This window comes from Camelus bactrianus, chromosome 18 (assembly GCF_048773025.1).
Source record: "Camelus bactrianus isolate YW-2024 breed Bactrian camel chromosome 18, ASM4877302v1, whole genome shotgun sequence".
Classification (NCBI taxonomy): domain Eukaryota; kingdom Metazoa; phylum Chordata; class Mammalia; order Artiodactyla; family Camelidae; genus Camelus; species Camelus bactrianus.
The window spans coordinates 17,399,349-17,420,066 of NC_133556.1; the positions used below are offsets into that span (position 1 = coordinate 17,399,349).

The following is a 20,718-nucleotide window of genomic DNA, read 5'->3' on the forward strand; positions in this document are numbered from 1 at the left end:
GCTCCTCCAGGAAGACTACGTCACTTCTCCTAAGTCACCCACCTTGCGGAGCAGAGTGGTTCTGCAAGCACGCTATGTAGTACAGGCCACTACGACAACAGCTGAAGCGACAGACACTAAGAACTACAGCCCTGATCTCGCCTGTTTCCTAACGGGGAGAACTGTACACAGACTTACCGGAAAGGCCCATCTGACTTTTCTGAGTGGACTGATATGGAGACTGTTGCAGTTATGTCGGGTACAGGGGCTGGGGCAGAAGATGGATTTCCAGGCACAGGAGGGGCCAAAGAAGACTGATTAGAAGTCAATGAGGATATAGAGGGAGCCGGGTGAGTTGAAGAAGACGTCACTGGAATCATCAGAGGATCTTGTTGTCTTGATATTGGAGATCTCATCAAAGGTTGTAGGTTCCGCTGAATGAGTGGTCTTGGAGGTGGTATTGGGGGTGGGGGTGGGGGTAACTGTTTTCTTAGTCTTTTCGTATAACCGGTTTCATTTTTGAAGTTATTAACAGCCTACAAACACCAAACATAAAAATGCAGAAAAATGTAACGTAGTATTTATTCAAGTACAGTTAAATCAATTAAAAGATTAAAAAAAAATTTTTTTCATAAAAAGGGATACAAATACATTAGCTACCTGTCTTAAGAACTTATTGGCGATTAAAGCATCTGGAGAGACATCATTTTGATGACACGTTGGACATGTATGTTCATCTGATTCCAATAGTGCTGTTCTTATACCTATGTATAAGATTTTAAATATTAAGAAAAGCATAGTAGGGACTCAGTTTTTAGGGAAAGAGTTAAAAAGCTTACATGTGTTCAGTTACAGCACTGTTTTCCAAGCACACATCACTAATTTCTACACTTAGATTCAGAAACTGATAATTTCTTGCTGATTTGCACTCCTCCACTCTAACTTCTCTCTACCTTAAACACAGAAGGCATGGATATAATTTAAGCATTTAAATTGAGAAAAGATGCTCTTTCCCAAATACTATTCTCCTTGTTTAGCTAGTAACTGGATTATAGGGAAAAAAAATAGAAATAGAGATTGTCTAGAAAGAGACAAAAACTTTATATGGCCAACACAGGGTTTTTAAGAGAGGCATTACTAGAAAAGAGCATTATAAATAACAGAAGCATTATTCAGGCAAGGAAATTAGAAACATCTACAGCACAGCAGGTAAGAAAACACACTAAATTACAGATGCACTGATTATGCTCCAGTGTAGTTAAAAAAAAAAAAATCCAGTAATTAGTTGTTTGTTAAATCCAAGACACACTCTGAAACAAGTCATAAGTGACCTCTTCTTGACTTTGGTCTTCACTGAAGAGGTCCCAAAACAAAGATTTCTATTTGAAAACTATCTTTTAGAAATGAAAAAGACCAGAGCAGGACTGAGCAATGGAATTTTCAGAGGACACCATTTTCATCTGGGTAAGAAGGGACAGACTTAAGATAAGTGGCAGAAAAAAACCTCAAGTACTAATACAAGTAACTAGAGAAAAAAGTCACAAGTAACTCCATGGCAAATTCTGGGTAATATGTTTACAGAGAGCAGTTCTCAATCACACTTAGGAATTTCAGAATAACCTATTTTTCACAGTCTTGGAAAGGGATTTGGGTATCACTTAAAAATGTATCTGGAATATCTAAGGACCAAATGGCTTTTAAATTTTGTATACCATTTAAAACATATAGGAAACAAAAATCCCACATTTTACAAAACCTCAGTCATATTACCCTGCTGAAGGTAAAGGAGGCAGTCAATTCTAATATGTAAAAGGACAAAGAGGCTGTTGTTTAAAAAAGAAAGTAGTAACAACAACGGAGTTCTTGCTATAAATGCTCATTGATGAACTTATCACTTACCAGTAATTCATATTTCATTATTAAAATACACAATACTGCTAAGAGCCTTTCCAAGGAAACACACATACTCTAATAAAATACGTATGTTTCTTACATTCATCACAGTAACTGTTTCCACAGCAGGGAATGACAACAGCATCAGTCATAATATCTTTGCAGATGAGACACAACAGTTCATCTGGGATAGGATCATCTTCTTCTGAAGAAGATGATGGTTCCTCTGGTAAAAAAGGTGGTTTTTCTTTCTTCCCAATTGCATATGCTTCTCTGTAAAAGAAGGTTTTAGTGTTTTAACACTGTTAAGGCAAAGTATTTCTAAGATGTTTATATGTTCTACTATACCATAATGGGAACTTATAATTCAGTACGATGCCAAATTAGTTTACACAAGTGTAGTGCCTTCCAAAATAGGGAGCAGTTATGAACATCCTCCCTTGAACAAAATCCTAAACAAGTATAACAAAAAAGAAAAAGAAAAAAAAAAGGTTAAAAAAAATGGCTAAAAGAATCTTAGAATTTGTAACTCCAAGAACTAAGAGCCAGAGAGATAAAGCGACACCTTCAGTGCCACAAAGTTACTTAAATGACAGAGACAGGGTTTGAAACTTAAGCTATGACAACACCCTAATCACAATCTTCTCTAGCCTACCATGTTCTTGGGGGAAAAAAATTTCTCCTCCATAGTCTAAGTCCCCAAAATCTGTGAAGGTACTAGTGTGAATGACACAACATGGGAAATTAAAACTGACACAAACATTACATAATTAAAGGGGATAATTCAAGGGCAATACGTCACTATCACACCAATAGCTGGGAGCCAGAATTAGACTTCAAAGCCAATGGTCTACTCATATTTAACATTTTAAAAGAGAGATTAATCTATTTACAGTCAATTAAGAAATATTAAAGACAAATAATTAGAATATGCATTAAAAATATAAATTAACACCTTACACATTTGGGGTCCTTTTTTTTTTTTTGAAGAAATGTATTCTGCAGAAATGTTGGGTGTTAAATATAAAAATAAAAAACAAAATGTGCTATTCTCAGACTTATCACCACTGCTTCCAACACCCCCATCTTCTCTGTAGTCAGGCACATCCGCAAAACACAGGAATTCCTACAGAAATCCTTTCTACTTCATTTAGGAACAGAGTGTGTTCATCTCAATGCTGCAAATGAAAGAATCTCATCTGGACAGAGCAGGGTACCTTAGGTGTGTTATTTGTGTTGCAGTTGCTCCATAGACATCACCACGATTCCAGAAATAAGTATCAATTTGCTTATGCCCCACTGTTCCCAATTTGTGAAAGAGGAGTCTCCCACTGCCCAAAAGAGAGAAAAAAAAAAGAAAAAAAAAAAAAAAAAAAAAAAGAGGAGAACAGAGGATAGAAAAAGAAACAGAAGAAGAGTCTGAGTTGCTTATCAGTGGTGTTAGTGGAGAGGGTGAAAGTTTCATTTAAAATATTTGGGTTCCCATTTTCCCCAATACTTGCTGTGTGTCTGGCACAAAAGGGCTTTTGTATTTTAGTATTCAAAAGCAATGATGTTAATTATTAGTAAGGGTTCACAGGTGATGTTAATTTTTCCAACACAAATTTTTATTTAAACACTTTTACATCTATACATTATTATATTAAGATGAAGCAGTCTGCTCTTAAACTGTGGCTGTCAAAGTCATCAATTTCAACCTAAAGTTGTTTGCAAGCATGTATGAAATGTCTGAACTAGAAACAACATAACAACAGACTGCTCTATGATGAACCACAAAACACATGATGGTGGACTGATAAAAAATAGATGGGGGTGAAGCTGGGAAAGTGAGCAGGGTTGGGAGTTTAGGAAAACATTAATTCTTATCTGTGAACTAAAACAACGTATTTATTGAAGGACCTACTCAAAAACACAATCTTTTTTCAGTATCATTCTATAGCACAGCCATTTTCATCGTCCTTACCTGCTCCCTACATTTTGACAACAGAGCATGAAGCTGTTCTTAACATACATTTTGTCACTGAGAACACGGGTATCTATTCTCTAAATTGATGTCTCTCAGTTTATGTCCCGAGGACCCCCTAACCCTATAATCTCCTGGAGGACTTGTTAAAAATGCAGAATCAGAGTCCTGTCATATTATAATCCCTGAGATGGTGGGGGGGGGAGGGGTGGGCAGGGCACCCAGAACACTTAACACACTTTTGCAAGAGATTCTTTTATGCACCACAAAGTTAGAGAACTGTAGTCCAAAGGAACATTTAATATTATGTTGCATACTGTGTGAGTTTGCAACTGTTATCAAAATGGTAATTAAATGTATTAAGAAAAGCAGATAAAATGGAAAGTTATCTAGTTGAACTATGCCACTAGGTTTTCATGTCTATCCACTTCATTAAAAATTGGCTCACAAAATAAAATCTGAAAACACATTAAGAGTAAGCACTAAGGTATAGCTTATAGAGCTGGAGTTGATCTGAACTAATGGTTTATAAAATAAATCATATTTCAGAATCTTAAGACACACAGTATATGCAAACTTATTCAAGATACTTCAGTAGTTTTTTTAATCCTGGCACTTAAATTTGCCTTGACATTGTGAAGAATTTTTATTCTTAAGCCTCTTGTTTCTCAAAAAGCTTAAGATATTTGTCTTGTTCACTTAATGCAAAAAGCATGTAAGATTATGTTGGAGTATGTATGTGAATGAGAAAGAAAGCAGGGGATGACAGAAAAAGAAAAATAAGAAGACCACAAGGGAAGTGGCACTCACTGGCAACAAAAACCCCCAAATCCATTTTAAATTTGCTTTAAATGGAGCAGACTGCAGCCTTTCATTCTTAACACAGAAATGTAACATGTGAAGACTAACAGTCTTGGTATACAGGTTCATGAGGAATCCAAGTAGCCAACTGACAAGCCTAAGGTTAAATAAAACACTATACCCTGGACTGACTGCAGTCTCCATAGACCACACCGAATTTGAACACTTACGCGTCTATAGTTGGTATCGCGTATTTTCCAGTGTTTGTAAGCATTGCACCTTTCATGTTAGGATCTTTCACTTCCATCATAAAACTTCTGGGAATTCCAGTGCTCTTTTTAATCCTAGGACCAGATTCAAAGTTCTTATCCTATAAGGATGGGAAGGAGAGAGGAAGAGAAAAAGCAGTTATCTTTATTTAATATTAGCTAACACGCAGTGCTTACTAACTACTTACGTAATTTGTAGAGCTTTACATCTATCATCTCATTTAATCCTCTCAACAGCCATGTGAGGTAAGTACTATTATCTCCATTTCACAGAGAAGAAATAACAGGCTTGGAGAAACCAAGTAACTTGCTCACTCAGCTATTAAGTGGCAGTGTCAACATTCAAAGCCTGGCAATTTGGCTCTAAAGGCTGTGCTCACTTGCCATTGTAATAGAGAAAGCAGTATTTACCAAGAAAAATAATATGGCTAAGAAAAACTTGTAAGAAAAATAGGTATATCGTAACTTTCTACTTGGAACTTACCCCATTCGTTGGGCAATTCTTAATATAATGGCCAGGTTTACCACAACGGAAACACGTGTAAGATGGAGGTGGTGGACCTAGAGGTTTCTTCATGTAACTGCAATGGAAAAAAACATTACATGTACACAAAGATTTGAAAACATGCTTTTGGTTTGGGGGGGGCAAATGACCCACCCCAAAGTACCTATCATATATACGTAAAGTATTTATGAACTTACTTGACTGGGTCGTATTCATGGCCAGATTGCGACATCATTGCTTTAATTTTATCTTCTTCAGAAGCATTGGCTTCAGCCAGATTGGCAGTCTGTTTAACAGGTAATTATTTGACACACACATTAGAAACACATTTAAGACCACACAGCCAAAGACAACACCACTCATCCTGTAAAGAGCAGTATCTACTCTTGCATAAAAACAGTTATTTACAGGTATAACTTAGAGGAGGCACTGGAAGTTCCTTAGGTCATTACATGACGTTTGGGTGTCTACAGGGCTGAAGAAAAGTCTTTCTGGGGGGGCACTCAAACCTTAGACCCTGTTTGTACCTTACATTTAGATTTGCATACTACTTTTCTAAGAGTTAAAAATTGAAATTAAGTTAGGAGAGAAACACTTGATGTTTTTAAACCTTAAAATAATCCAAGTGTCACAGCATTAAGCATCAAATGTCAAGCATATAACCTGGAGGCAGGGTTGGAGGTAGAACAACTGAACATATTACACAGCAGATACAAAAGTCAGAAGGCTCTTTAGATAGTGGTGTCGAATTTCAAATTAAGTGCAAAGCACACGCAGTGAACAAATTTTAAATCCAGCTCTCAAAGATTTATGAATTTCACTTTTAAAGTAGTACAACAGTCTAGATATAAGCAGGGTCTAAGGGAGTGAGTCCTAATAACTTGAATCTTCAAGCATCTAGCACTCATATCAGCCATTCACTGGGTTTTGTCTTTACATTCATCCACAAAACAAGCAACCAGTTTTAACATTTTATTGTAATTGTATATACAAAGAATGCTTAACATTAACAGAGCTTAGAACAGAAACATTTACAGAAAACTGGATTACAGATGTTGAACAACTAATTTGTTTGAACCCAAACATTAACTTACAAATACTTAAAAAAAAAAAAATCCCCCAAACCTCCAAAGCTCCCCAGTTGCTTCCCACAAAAAAACAATCGTAGGAATAGACCAAAAACTCAAATATGTTCCTTACAGTACATAAGAATTAAAACAATGAACTACAAACTGCTAAAGATGTTAACTCTATGCTAAACCACTTTGCATTAAAAAATTATAGATTGGCTTTAGCCCACTTTATGTTTTAGAATCATCAACTTTAATGTTTAGTTTTCCCACAACAGGAGCTTAAAAAGCTCTATTTGTTACTAGGACATTTGTGGGGTTACATTCTAGGGATAAGAACAAAACCTGTAACAAAGCCAAGGACAAGACAGGGACAGCACTAATGGAAAAACCATCTACTCATTAACCTTGGTTGCTAAATTTAGTTTTACATTTCTGACAGCAGGGGAAAAAGCATTTTTGGAAAACTAGAAAACTTCCTTCTTGGCCCTCAAAAATATGCCTATTCTGTAATATCTGCCTCTCTTCTTTTAAGGCTCGATTTGCAAACGAAGTCTATTGTTCTAAAAAGTAATCCATCACTAGTGCTTTCCCAGACAAAAGGTACACATTGTTGAGCAGAAAATTGCAAGCAATCTTATCGCAAAAACATGGCATATACAATGATTTCAGGAGGTAACAACTTGCCCCTCTGCCAAACATACACATTGGTATATTCCTGCAAACAACTTTATACATTTACACAATTCACGTAGTCTGTGTTCAAACAAATTAGGTTGTTTAAAACTTTTTCTAATGCAGACAGACTACAAGTCTATAGCATAAAGAAACAATTGCATCACATTTAAAATGTTGACCTTCATGGGATCAATTCAAATATTCAAGAAATAACCACGCAATCGTCCATGTAAAGGAAAGTTTCTATTTTGGCTGCTTAAAGAAAGTCCACATAATTTACAGCCAAAACCAGGGAATTCCTCCAGAAATTTGTTAGTTTCCAATGTATAATTAAACAAAATGTATGAGGGAAAAAAGCAAGTGTAGCTTCATGTGTTTCTTCTGTCTTGAAGATGAACAACACTCCAACATTATGGTGAGGCTGACAAAATACTCCCCCTATCTTTTCAAAACAGCAACTACTCTTTACAGGATAGTAATAATATGTACAATGTTTTTGCCAAATATCTCCTCCCCCAACCCCTTTTAAAACAATTGTTCCACATTAAAAAAGATATGTTAGAAAAAGATTTATATTTTCAAGAATATATATATGTATATATACCTTTGTAAGCTGGGCCAGAGAAATAGACGCAGAAGAGTCATCAATCTGTTCACAAAAAATTAAACACACATTCAAGTTCCACACTGAAAACATCTGAAAGTGATCATTTAGTCCCCACTGCCACTTATGTTCAAATACTGGGCATTTTATTAGAAATTTTCTAAAGAATGTTATCTTGTTTTAAAGCTGAAATGTAGTTCACCCCACTTATCCTTTCCACACATCTCACATACGGTAAGCAAAGGCTGATCGTTGAGGGGGACTCAATTACAATGAAAAAACAGGGTTTAAAAAAAGGTATGTATGTCACATAGGAAAGCTGTTCAGAGCGGTGAAAAATTCTAAGTAAGAGACTCATGTCTATCAATGGTCTCTAAATTTGATAGTGCTCAAGACAATGTACACGAGAAGAGTATAAAATTTAACTTCCTGTAATGCCATTATACAACATTGTAAAAAACAAGCAGCTCTTTAAAGGCTCAGGTAATTGCTTTAATAAAACAACTCCCAAGTAATTGCTACTTTTTTCCTCTTTTTAAATATGTACTGCTCAGTCTGAATAAGTTTGTTTATTCTCCCATACAAGTAACAATAACTTCTGGCCAAAGAAATCGCAGCTTTTATCAGGGCAAAGGTGTTAGGCCAGATAAAGGGAAACAAAAGGTACCCTGGGACAAGGTCTAACAGAGCAGTTACAGGATGGACTTTAATATGCAGAGTAAAGAAAATTACTTTAATCAAACAGAGCAAGCATTAAACCTGGATATAAGAGGGCTTCAAAACAAGGTATTTTCAAATGTAACTTTTAAAAATTCTTCATTATTTGTCCTCGAGATGTTAATATCAGTTTTTAAAAAACTGTTTATGTGTGTGTGCATATGTATACACACACACCTTTAGCATGTACCTCTAATGATTTCCCTACAAGTGTACCCAAATGAAAACATTAGCTTCCAATGTAGTAAGAGGGTTGCTTATTCAACATGTTGTAAATTTCTCATGCATTATTGGTCAGAATTCTTCTTTAAAATGGAGAGAATGTAACAAGATGTCTGGATCAAAGGAAAAAAGTGAGTCTTCATCATGTATTTTTCCAAGTAGTCCAGGGAACTAAGAGTATAAGAGTATTAAAAATAAGAGCAGCATGACTTAAGAGCCCCAAATAGAAATGAAACCAGTTTCAACATGAAGTTCTTAGCACAATGCCCACCACAGGATTTCAATAAATGGAAATTAAAATGCTGGCTAAATTTAAAATATATCTCATAAATATCTTAAGAGTTTTAACAGTTAGTTTGCTAGATATTATTATTGGGATTTTAAACAAAAGGTTCTTAGCTCCACATTAAGAGACTATAGGGTCCATAAGCACTAATCCTACAATCCTAACCATATAATCCACCAGTGGGTTCTCACTCTAGTTCAGCTTTGAAGTGTTCTTTCCTTAAAGAACTAGGGAGAAGTTGGAAAAAAAAAAACAACAAAAAACATAAATAGCCTATTTTTAGCCAGAATAAATTCTGATCTATTCAATCTATTTTGAAGAGGGTAACATTTTACATCAAAACTAGGAATTATCTGAATTTTAAGTAACAAGAAATGAACAAATTGCTGTCAATCATCATCTACACTATGTTTCTAACCAATGAAACAAACTAAGAGCCTTTAAAAATAGCCCACTACTATCTAGAATATGCATACTGATTAATTCCTTAGAAAGAAAGCAATCAGTTACATTATCCTGTTTTACTGCTGGAACTAAAAAACTAATATTCTTCTTTCTTCCCACTCCTAAGATATAGCTGTCTTGTCATCATGCTGGGGTTTTTCTACCCTATCTTTTAGCTTTCTGCCAACTTGTTATTAGTTATTGTGTATTTATTTAGTTAAAAGTGGTTTCAGATATTCAACAGCATCTAAATCACTTTTTCCACCAAATAATCACCATAGCACTTCAATACTTTGTAATGCACAAGGAAGTCAAATTTACCACAAATTTAGAAAGCCATCCAACTGTTTTCTACATACAGCAAGGTATTAAGAGAGAGGTGTAAAATGCCGACAAGGAGCAGTTTAAAAATGACTATGAATTTATATGTACTATACACTGATATAGTAACTTTCAGATTAAAAAAAACCTATTTAAAAAAAGTAGTTTCCAAAAAACTGATCAATGCACACTATAGACATCATTAAGATCAACCCACCTCCTTACATCTAATTTGTGGTCTTGCTTCTGGGAGCAAGAATCTAAAAATTTATGCCAACTATACATGTGCTTGAAATTAAAGGGTCTTACAAAATGTAATTCAGATGTTTAGTTAGCAAGAAGAACCTACAGCTTTGGAGTACCAACATGAAAGGATGACTATAAACGACAAAGCCGTAGAATATAGACAGAAACAGCCATCCTTGATTAGAGCTGACTTAAAAGTTACCAAAAATGTAAATAATTTATTTTAGTAATCAGAATTTAAAAATCTGGTTTAGCGATTCTGTCATAATTGGCTTTGTGTGTATAACACACACAAGTCTCCTAAGATGGGTACTAATTATGCTTTATGAATTTATTCTTTCAAATCCTAAATGTCAGCAAAAGTACCCCAAGCAAATAAATGACGGGGCTATTAAGTTATCTAATGTCTCCACTTTAAATAATTCTACCTAAAAATTAAAGCCATTTTTAAAGTTATATTTTAAAAAAAGAAGAAAGAAAAGAGAAACCTAAAATAAGCATAAAATATACTGCTTCTTATAAGTGTAATACAGACATGCCAGGGAACACACAAGGCTAATAGAATGTTAACTTTATTTATGAACATGTGATCTGTGTTTATACACATGCTAATAAACAAAAAGGAAATAATTCTTTTCAAGAAATAAAACTTCATCTGAATTAATTTAAATACTATATAAAATGTACTTTATACAAAATGTGTTACATTAACTACGACAGTCACCAGGATAGTCAATCTAATTTGTGCTAGCATTTGGATACATAAAAATCAGTTTAAACCAATTACCAGCAAAACAAACTTTTGGACACTTTTTACAGCATCATGCTTAAAAAAAAGAAAAAGGAAAAGAAAAAAACCCATATACCCCAAGGAGGGAAAAAAAAAAATCCCCCAACACTAAGTTTTGATTTTTGAAGTACTATATTTAGTTCCATGAGAACTAAAGGCCATATACTTTAGAGAACAAGTCCAAAGTTCAGATATTCTATGTTATCATGTTTAAGATCCAATGATCCCAGGTTAGTGAAATGCCTGATATACAATTAAAGATCAGTAGTATTTAAAAAGGATAAAGTGAAACAGCAAGCAATACCCTTAAATTCTAAGTGAAGATTTCAAACATCTTGTATTGTGTACAAATCAAGCCTGAGTAGTCAAATGTTTAGAGAACCATCAAGTTTACAGAACCCAATTACTCCAGACCTCTGTTCTGAAACAATGTTTCACCCCAAAACTTAGGAATGCTGCTGCCTTTTACTTAAAAGCTCAAAGTCAAAATGGTGTCATACTTAAGGGTAATCCACGATAATAAAAATTAAGATATTACCCTGGTTAAGGGGAGTTACCTTTGATAAGCTACAGCTTTTAGACAGCTTACAATTAATGCAGCATTTTAATAGCTTATGAGAAAGGGGGAAATATTTTAATTGGGACAACTGAGCAGACTAGAAGTGGAAGACTGCTATTAAAATTTGAGAATGATGCATTCAACTGTATAAAATCATCAAAATCATCGACGAGACACTGATATACTTGTAGGGGGCCCAATTTCAGGTTTCCTTTGTAATACAGATATAAACAAAGAATAGGAGCTCAAAATTGCCAAATAAAGCAAAACCAAATAAAAGCTGCATCAATGGTCTCTGGAAATCTCTTTTCTATGATGTGTCTCAACCTGGAGAAAGCATCAAACTTTAAATATAAGCTTTGGATGTTGCTAATGCATTTTTCAAAGCCATCAGTCAGGCAGAAAAAAAAAAAAAAAACAAAAACCAAAAAAACTAAGTGATACAACGTGAAAATGGCAAAATATACACTCCAAACATTTTTTTATTGCAAGAAACAAAAAGCACACAACAGCCTGTACATACATACAAAATACTAACTATAGACAGACAGATGTAGAACATGTCACCATGTTCATTAGTGTAAAACCTACATGATCTAGAGAGGATCATACATTAACTGTACAACACAGCGTCATACAGGGAGAATGCTATCATATTTAATATGAAACAGTGCTTTTCAGGCACAAATTACCCATTTCTACAAAATAAAGTGTGCAAATTATGCCACATATATCCATATTCAACTGAGCTGTCATCAAAATACATTTTATTTACAATATGAACTATGATCAGTTGGATATTAAGATCTAAAATGATTTACTTCACTGCTACATTATAAAGGTAAAAACAATGTGTAGAAAAAGTGTGAGATTGTGTTTTTACATACTGCTTTTGAAGTTCCCATCACTGGTTCAGTTCGACTTCTAAAAAACAAAAAGAAACATAGCATTAGTTATCTGTAACTTTTAATGAATTTTTGGGCTAAAAACACTTCTCTGATCACACATTTTTAGGAACGTAATTTTTCCTTGGCACAATGATTTAAAAACAGCCGATTTCCAAAGTAACAAATACACCACCTTGACCAATCTTTACTATCTGAACAGTTTAAAATGCATTACTGGTTTAAAAAAAAATCCATACTGGGGAATTCTAGAATAGGTAGGTATCTTGCCACTTATAATACATGTTTTCTGAAAGGCAGTATGAGGATTTTGTTATTTAAGAAATTTTGTGGTCATTTCTTAATAGACTGAACAATTATATTATTCCCCAGTTTTTAAATAGGTACAGATGTGAATTTTCATACAACAAAATTTCCTTAAAGCAAGACCAATGTTAACATTTTGTAATTTCGATCTGAGAAACTGCTGTGGTCCAAAAACTAAATTTCAAATCCATGAAGACAGGTTGGCAGTTTAATTTTAAAGTCTCAAGACAATGACCAAAGAGTAAATAAGAATTCTAACTTACAGAAAAATCCAGCACAGTCTCACAGAGTATTTAAGTTAAAAGAATAAGTTAGAGTCAAATGGTTATGGAGAATTGAACAAACTGATTTTCAGAAGCACATACACAAATAAGCTCAAGAAGTAATTCCTTTAAAAGTTCACACAGGAAAGGGGACAATGGTTGAGTTGCTAAAATATAGCCTTTAAAGGCTTAGTTTTAGTTTTAAGTTTATGCTATCCTGGCTACAGAGAAATGTTAGATAGCATATGAAAGTAGTTTCTAAGTTAGTGCATGATTTGCAAGTCCTGAGATAAAAATGAAATTTTCATTTACCAGTATTTGCTCAACAAACTCAAAAGCATTTTATGGGGCAAATACATTAAAAAAAATCATATATGTAGTGAATAAACATGCAATTCTGTAAGAAGCAACTATTTTCCCATGTACTTTAAACAATTCTCTCCCCAAAAGTCTCTGAATATCAAAAAATCTACTAAAACTGAATGTTTGTTATTTTTTAAAAAGCACTTTTAAGGCACATAGTTCACTTGGTATTTACAGGGAAAAAAAAAGGATTCAGCTTTTTAAGTTATTACTATACAAAAGATATTAAACAAAAGAATCTCCAAATGTTAAGATATGGAACATAACTGCACTAAATTAAAGTGAATATTCTTAGAATGAAAACTTGCCCACATGAGATAAAGCTCTAGGAAATGACTTTATTTTACCTCAATTCCAAGAACACATTCCATTTCTCAGGACTGGCAAATTCCAGTATTTTTTACTGACCAAAAGCAGAATTTGCCAGAATTTAAAGTAAGTCTCCTTAACCTCTAAGTAAAAATCACTACCCTTTAAATAGCCTGAGCTGCTACCCTTTTCACGTATTATAATTCTGTTATCATCATTTATATTGCAAGAAAGCAGAGAAAGTTAGATAAAAGTTTAAATCCTGCCCCTTTAGTGACTATCTTAAGCTCTAGACTACTCCTAAGTTAGTGCTATGTTCTTACTCCAATAAAGGGCATTTACCATGTGCCAGGCACTATTTAATTCCTACAACTCCCTTGAGTTAAATATCTGTATCATCTTTTATTTTAAAGAATATGAGGTACAGACTTTAGGTAACTTACCCAAAGTAATACAACTGGTGTGAAGCAGTAAATGGAGTCAAACCTAAACCTGATTCCAGTGTCTGTGCTCATAAATCCTGTGAACACTACAGCTTCCCAACAAAAGCTCCATTTACTGATGAGGAGCAAATGTTAGCATTATTGAACACTCTTGATGCTGACAACATTTAGGACAGCTCTCTTAAGACACTTAACATACATTTTAGTGGAAAAATGGTAGTGAAAAAAAGTGTGCAGGCAAATCAAAACCAAAGAAGGGGACAGAAATATTTACTCACTAATTTGAACGTCATTTTCTCATCTTTGTAAACATTACCTACATAGAGAAAAACGTCTTTCTAATAGCTTTTACTCCTAACTACAGGTTAACTGCGGGAAGAAATCAGGAAAAAACAAACCCATCCTCATAATTTTAAAGGTTAAGAAAATATACTTATTAGGATAAAGCAATGGGTTCAGTTCTAAAATATACTGTTCCTTCTCACAAAACAAAAAGTTTATCTTGAGAACTTAGACATGGGATTTGATACTTACATAACATATGTCTTGCTTGTAGATTTAACACCTCCAATAGGAATTCTTCTAACAATTACAGATGAATTCTTAGGAATTAGAGCATTATCATCAGTATATTCTGTAAATAAAAAGATATAGAGTTGAATTTCTTCTTGGGGATTTGGGTAAATCATAGGTTTCAAGAATTAGAAAACTTCAAACATAAATTTTATGGGAAATGATCTTAAATATAAAGGAGCATTAATAACTACATGTTCCTTGCATCTAGATTACTGATATTGTCAGAACAAATATCCAAAGCCATAAATGACTTCTTTCTCTTCAAAGGACACCAAATAGTGCCAGCAGGTTTTTGGTTCTGGCACCTCTACTTTTGTGGAACCCCAAATCTCAGTAAGACTAAGTCATTCTCTAGTTTATTTAGCCAGTAAAGCTGAACATCTGAACTATGTATGAGAGAAAGTTGTTATTTGGAATGAAAAAACTTTCCTTCCCTGAGGCCCTAAACATAGCGGGACAGATAAAAAAAATTCAATTATGACACATTTCAAATACAGAAAGGTTTTGTAATAAAGAACTAAAAGTGAGATGCAACTTTGGATAGAATGTTGATTCAAGGAAGGCCCCCTGAGGAAGTGACATTTGACACTAGAAGACTTAAGAAGCTAGCCAGATGTGCCAAAAAGCTGGACAAAGAGTGTTTCAGATAGAAAAGCATGTGAAAAAATTACCCAAAAAGGCCAGAACAGCTGATGAAAATAAAAGAATGACTTGAAAATACAAGTAGAAAGGTAAAAATTTATATATATATACACATATATATATATTTATATTTTGTTTCTGACTACAATAGGAAGTCATTGAAGGATTTTAAACAAAAATGATGACAATCTAATCTACATTCAAAACAAAAAGGATGACTCTGGTATCTAAGTGGAGAATGAACCTGCAAGGGAACAAGAATAGAAACAGGGTGACTAATAAGGTTAACTGCACTGTAGTTCAGGTAAGAACAGAATAAACGATGTTCTGGAATGTGACAGAGAAACAGATAAGGCTTTCAGATGGTTTGGGGTGGGAGTGGGGAATGAAGGAAAAAGGGAATCTGGCATGAATTTCGGGGTTCCTGGCTTAGGCAACAGGATGAAGAGATGTCACTTTCTGAGAAGACAGAGGAAAGAAGGATCTTTCTATTCTTCAGTCTATTATTTGCAATACTTCTTCTGAAAGAATGAAATTAAAAAAGAAACTGGATCAATGACTTCTACTATGGTGTTAAAAAAAAATTGCCAAGAAAGGAACTCATAAAACTACAAAAAACAAAAATAATCCACTACAGGAAGATAGATATAAAAATGTACCCATCCCCCTTAATCACACAATCAGGTATTAGGGATCACTCTTAACTGAGTTTACTTAAGTTACTTAAGCTTTTATATACATATATACATATATATATATATCAGCTCTATTATTTTTAATCATACTATTAGTATTTCCTATTATAAACTAAACTGTTCAGGAAAGGACTCTTCAGTATATTTTAAGTAGTAGGCTATATCTTTACAAGTATCCAATTAGAGTGATGCAATTTCCTGGATTCAGACATACCAACGTAATACAATCATCATAAGACAATCATCATTATCTATTGGATAGTTCATGATAATCCCAAATGCCAAGCAAGCTCTGAGTAAGAAAAATTAGGAGCAGGGGAGACGAGAGATCTTTAAAAAATTCTAGAAACAAAACTTGGTGTCAAACACCTGACAGTTAAGTCTCTAAGTCAAAAGAGTTCACTGTGGGAACAAGTAGCGAATGTGTTCACGGATCACTTTCTAAGACAACTTACTCATCTGATCAGCACAGTAGTGTGTCAAGCTTAAAGTCTGGTCCCCTGACGCCAGATGTTCTCTAATTGACCTTTTAAGTAACTGAATTACATTGATGATTTCCTAGTCTTAAAATACCTCCTTAGTAAGTAGCCTACTAACTTCAAAAGACCCTTTTGAAGGGTCCAACAGTGTCATTTTTGATCCAAAAACATGAAGACCATGGATGAAATATAAAACAAGATTAATTTAAGAAATGGAGAAACAGTATTTTGAAAATACTTCATCCTCAGCTTCCCAATCTTTCACACTAAGTTCAGAATAAAAGTTGTTTTGCTGGTTTGTTTTTCCTTTTGGGGGGGGGGGCTGGGGAGGAGAAGGGATTGCAAATAAGCAGAAAAGTAGGAAAACTAGTTTATACAGGACAATCATATAAAAAGATAATTTGCGATTCATTCTGAAATAGAGCCTAGAAATAAAGCAAGATTCTCAAATCTAAAACATGAAATTCTGATCCAAGCATTTTTGTCTAATCAAGATAAGAGAGTCCTAAACATGGACAAATTTCTAAAATTGCAAGGAATGTTTTATAGAAACGTGATAGATTAGGTAATTTAAATATAAATTCAAACAAACTTAAGTGATCCAGTATGGCTTTCTTTCCTAGGCAATCTCCTAACTATGAAGCTATAAATATTTATTCTGTCCTCTTTAATTCACTGGATGGTGCTGAAACCAAGTGACATTCTTAATCAGCTGCCTTCTGACACTGGATACTATTTCCCATAAAACTCTTTAAGTGACTAGGTATCTTTTTCTCTCCTAATTTGAGGATCATATGAGGTAAGAACTTTTTCTTAACCAAGAATAATAGCAAAGTTTCCTCGAATAATAACAGTTCAAAAATAAAAAATATGCTGCTGGGCAAAGCACTTCTCTGCTTTCAGCGTCTGCATAGTAATGTATCACATAATTTCCTGGCTTAGGAGAAAAATAACATATCACAAAATTCAGAGTGGACAAGAATTCCATCAACCATAATTTACTCCAGTCTAACAAAGTTGTAATCAATTATTAGGTGGAAAAGACAAAGTCTAGCCCTAAATGAGTAAATCATGTTATACTCTAGTAAAATATGAAACTTACATGGTATATGACAGTTTAAATTGCTTTAATTATCTCCAATTTCACTTGTATTTTCCTTCCTCTCATTCATTAATTAACAATAACATATCAAGATGGCCTACCTTCTCTTCTGTTAAGTGTGACTATAATGTTCCTCAAGGAAAGAATATTTCCTTTAAGGTATTTTCTTGAATAATATTTTAAAAAGCTGTTTCTCTCAAATGTTCACGATCACCAACAATATTTCCTCTCAAGCAGAGGGATGCTACACAAAATTACAATTACCAAAGCCTTACATGAAGTGTCCCTTTGTTATGATACATTGAAAAAAGGGGGTAAGTAAAGAATATTCTTTCACGTGTTATGTGAGCAAATAAAGTTCTTCCTTATTATTTCTGAATCGTGATAGGCACGGGTAGCGCTGTTTCTTAACATAATAGAACTACACTTATGTCTGGATGTAAACAGAAAACAGCTCTTGTACATAACAAGATTTATTCTACCTACAAAACTATACACCAGAAGTGGGGGACCCCCCTTCAATTTCAACTAAAAGAACCCAAGTCACACCTTAAGCCAAATTTAGTGATCAATAAAATACACTAATTAGAACTTCACTTTTCTTCTCATCCCATCAATAAAACTCAAAAGACTGACCTACTAAAAATTACACATCAGCATTACAGTACCGAGAAAAAGAAACCAAAACAAGTTCAAAGTCAGAACTGTAAAGGCCATTTTGTCAAGTTCTCATATCTTTGTTAAATTCTTATTATATAAAATGCTTCAAAAAAGAGGGGAAACTAACTAACTAACTAACTAACTAACTAAATAAAGTAAGAAAAAAAGCAAACTTAAAAAGTGGCTTATTTATACTCATATGGTAGCAGCCTACTATTTTCCAGTATCCTGGTATCAACATAATCATGTAAAGTCTAGCAATTACTATGTTAAAAAAGAAAAATCTGTACTTCTGATATTTATGAAATTGCTAAACTTTAAAAGTAATGTGATGAAAAGTTCAACTACTTACTTACTGTATTACTAATTCTGGAATTTACACACAAAAGTGATCACATCAGAACATACCAAAATTCAAAACATACCAATTCCAACATTTAAAGACTGGCTGGATTAAATCCTCAAAAACAAGAAAGTGAGGATCTCATCTCTCTCCACAAACCAGGCAACTCCAAAATTAAAACTAGGGGCTAACTAATGAAAGGAAGAAGAAAAGCACATAAAATTTGTCATTAAACCACCAAACGCTGTTAGGATAGAAAGTTAGAGAAGTCTCTCTAGCGCTGCTTTAAGAAATAAGAAGTCTTGCTTATGCTCTCCTCTTCTCCTGATGAAAAATAGGTTAGAAGATGCTCCAGTGCAAGCACCCAAAGAACCTAGATGACACCGCGACCCTATGCCACCAAAATGTTCATTTTAAAAAACAGTGGGGAGGAATAATCAAAGTTCCACGATTTGGGATTAGCCTGTTCCGGATGATCCAAGTACGCAGAAATCAAGTAAGTCAGTTAAAACTCGAAGGTCGACAGCTGCAACACTTGGCTATCAATGAAAGTCGTACGAAAAGTGTTAGAACGGGCAGTCCCACAAGAGACGTGATGGCGGTTAGTCTCCTGCCAGGCACCTCACCACCAGCATCTATCTTCAACCAGCAAGGATGTGGAGCCCAGACGTCTCTTACCTTCTTTCGTCTGCGCGTTGGTGATCTGCAGGTCGCAGTCGGCAGCTTTCAGCTTCTCTCTCCCCATAATCTGCTTCTTTAAGTCGCAGAGGGAGATGTGGAGCCCATCAAAGGTGACGGTATCATAGTTGAGTTTAGAGGAAAACTTATAATGCACACAGGACATGGTGCCAAAGGATTCCTAAGGTTCAGCGAGGAGACGTGGACACTCTCAATATATGTATATTTATAAACTTAAGAGCAAAATATGTACACACACAGAACACTCAGAGACAGGACCCTAAGGCCTCAGATTAAATAACCCCCCAACCACAAGCAGGGGTTCGTAAAAACAATAATCCAGAACCCCCCCGGAAATTCAGAATCGCTTCATGTGGGAGGAGGCGGACGAGGACCGGGAAGGGGGCAAGCGAGAATCCGCCAACGGGCACAATGTCACCCGGCTGGGTCCCCCTCGCTCATAATAAGGGCCGGCAGGCGACGGGGGCAGGCGGTGCAGTCAGTAGCGGTCAGTCCACACGTTAGAGTCCGAATGACCCCGCGGGGTCAGGGGTCCATAGCGCGGCCGCACCTCCCGGATGGTCTCTCTCTCCGTGGATGGGGGTGACCCAGGCCCCGGGAGAAGGTTGAGGGGAGAGGGCCTAGGCCCGGAGTCCACGAGCGGCCTCTCGCCTCCTCCCGGCTTCCGGACGACCGGCGTCGGCTTCCCCAGGCCCAGGCCCAGGCCCCCACCACACACAGACCCCTGGCGCCTGCTCCCCGGAGGCCCCGAGCGGCCCCGCGGCCTAGGCCGAAACGCGCGGTCGGCGGAGGAGAGGCCTTCCCGCAGGCCGCCCCCGGCTCCGGCTCCGCCTCCCCCCCGCCGCCGCCGCCGCCGCCGCCAACGCCGCCTCAGACACAAAGCCGGTACTAGGCCTCGGCTAGGCCTCGCAGCGCTTCCTCACCACCCCGGGCCCCAGCCCACGGCCGGGGGGGCTTCGGCGGACCCTGGCGACGCCGCCGAGGCTCCCTGACGCTTCCTCTCGCCGAGTGCTCCGCGCTTCTCTCGCCTTTCGCTCCCGTCGCCTTCCGGCCCGGTACCGCGAGATTAGGCCCGGAAACCGCCGGGCAACGGCGAGGGCTCCGCCGGCTCCCTTTTTGTCTCGCCCCCCTGCCGCTCTCGGGCCCTCACCAGGCGCCGGCGACACCTCCAAGCCAGGCACTATGGCGGACGCGGCCTGGCTTCGGGCAAGCGCCCCACTCCGGGGTCTCTTAAGCAGGGATTGCACGGGCGGCGCGCGCGGGGCGGGGCTGGCGTGAGTCGATAGGCGGGCCGAGGGGCGGGGCCCGTGGCGTCACAAAGCGCACCGGCCCGCCCACGTGACCCCGCGCTTTGTGACTCCTGAGCGCGGAACCTGAACCAGCCGGGAGAACGGAAGAAACCATCCGGCTCAAAGGGCGGGAGGGGGGAGGCTGCGAAGAGGACCGGCTCACAGGGTTCCGGAGGGGAGTTCAGATTTCAGCTGCTGCTAAGCTGGTTTCCACCGCGGAGGGGCGGCCGGCTACTCCCCCTTCCCCACCACCCCCATCAAGCCTCATCAACTCCCCCAAGCTACCCAGTTTAAGTT

At 36.7% G+C, this 20,718-nt stretch overlaps 1 protein-coding gene across 2 annotated transcripts in view; it reads right to left on the bottom strand.

The window, feature by feature from the left end:
• The window catches only part of RBBP6 (RB binding protein 6, ubiquitin ligase), a 31,328-nt gene extending 10,942 nt beyond the window's left edge, over nucleotides 1-20,386 (bottom strand). For both annotated transcript variants that reach the window (XM_010961005.2, XM_010961004.2), the window contains exons 1-10: nucleotides 19,112-20,386; nucleotides 14,471-14,570; nucleotides 12,235-12,271; nucleotides 7,763-7,807; nucleotides 5,608-5,696; nucleotides 5,390-5,486; nucleotides 4,867-5,006; nucleotides 1,973-2,145; nucleotides 640-743; nucleotides 178-515 (exon numbers count right to left, since the gene is read on the bottom strand). In XM_010961005.2, coding sequence (XP_010959307.2) covers nucleotides 178-515; nucleotides 640-743; nucleotides 1,973-2,145; nucleotides 4,867-5,006; nucleotides 5,390-5,486; nucleotides 5,608-5,696; nucleotides 7,763-7,807; nucleotides 12,235-12,271; nucleotides 14,471-14,570; nucleotides 19,112-19,277 — 1,289 coding nt within the window. In that variant the 5' untranslated portion in view covers nucleotides 19,278-20,386. The remainder of the gene's footprint in view (nucleotides 1-177; nucleotides 516-639; nucleotides 744-1,972; nucleotides 2,146-4,866; nucleotides 5,007-5,389; nucleotides 5,487-5,607; nucleotides 5,697-7,762; nucleotides 7,808-12,234; nucleotides 12,272-14,470; nucleotides 14,571-19,111) is intronic.
• Nucleotides 20,387-20,718: the final 332 nt, after the last annotated feature.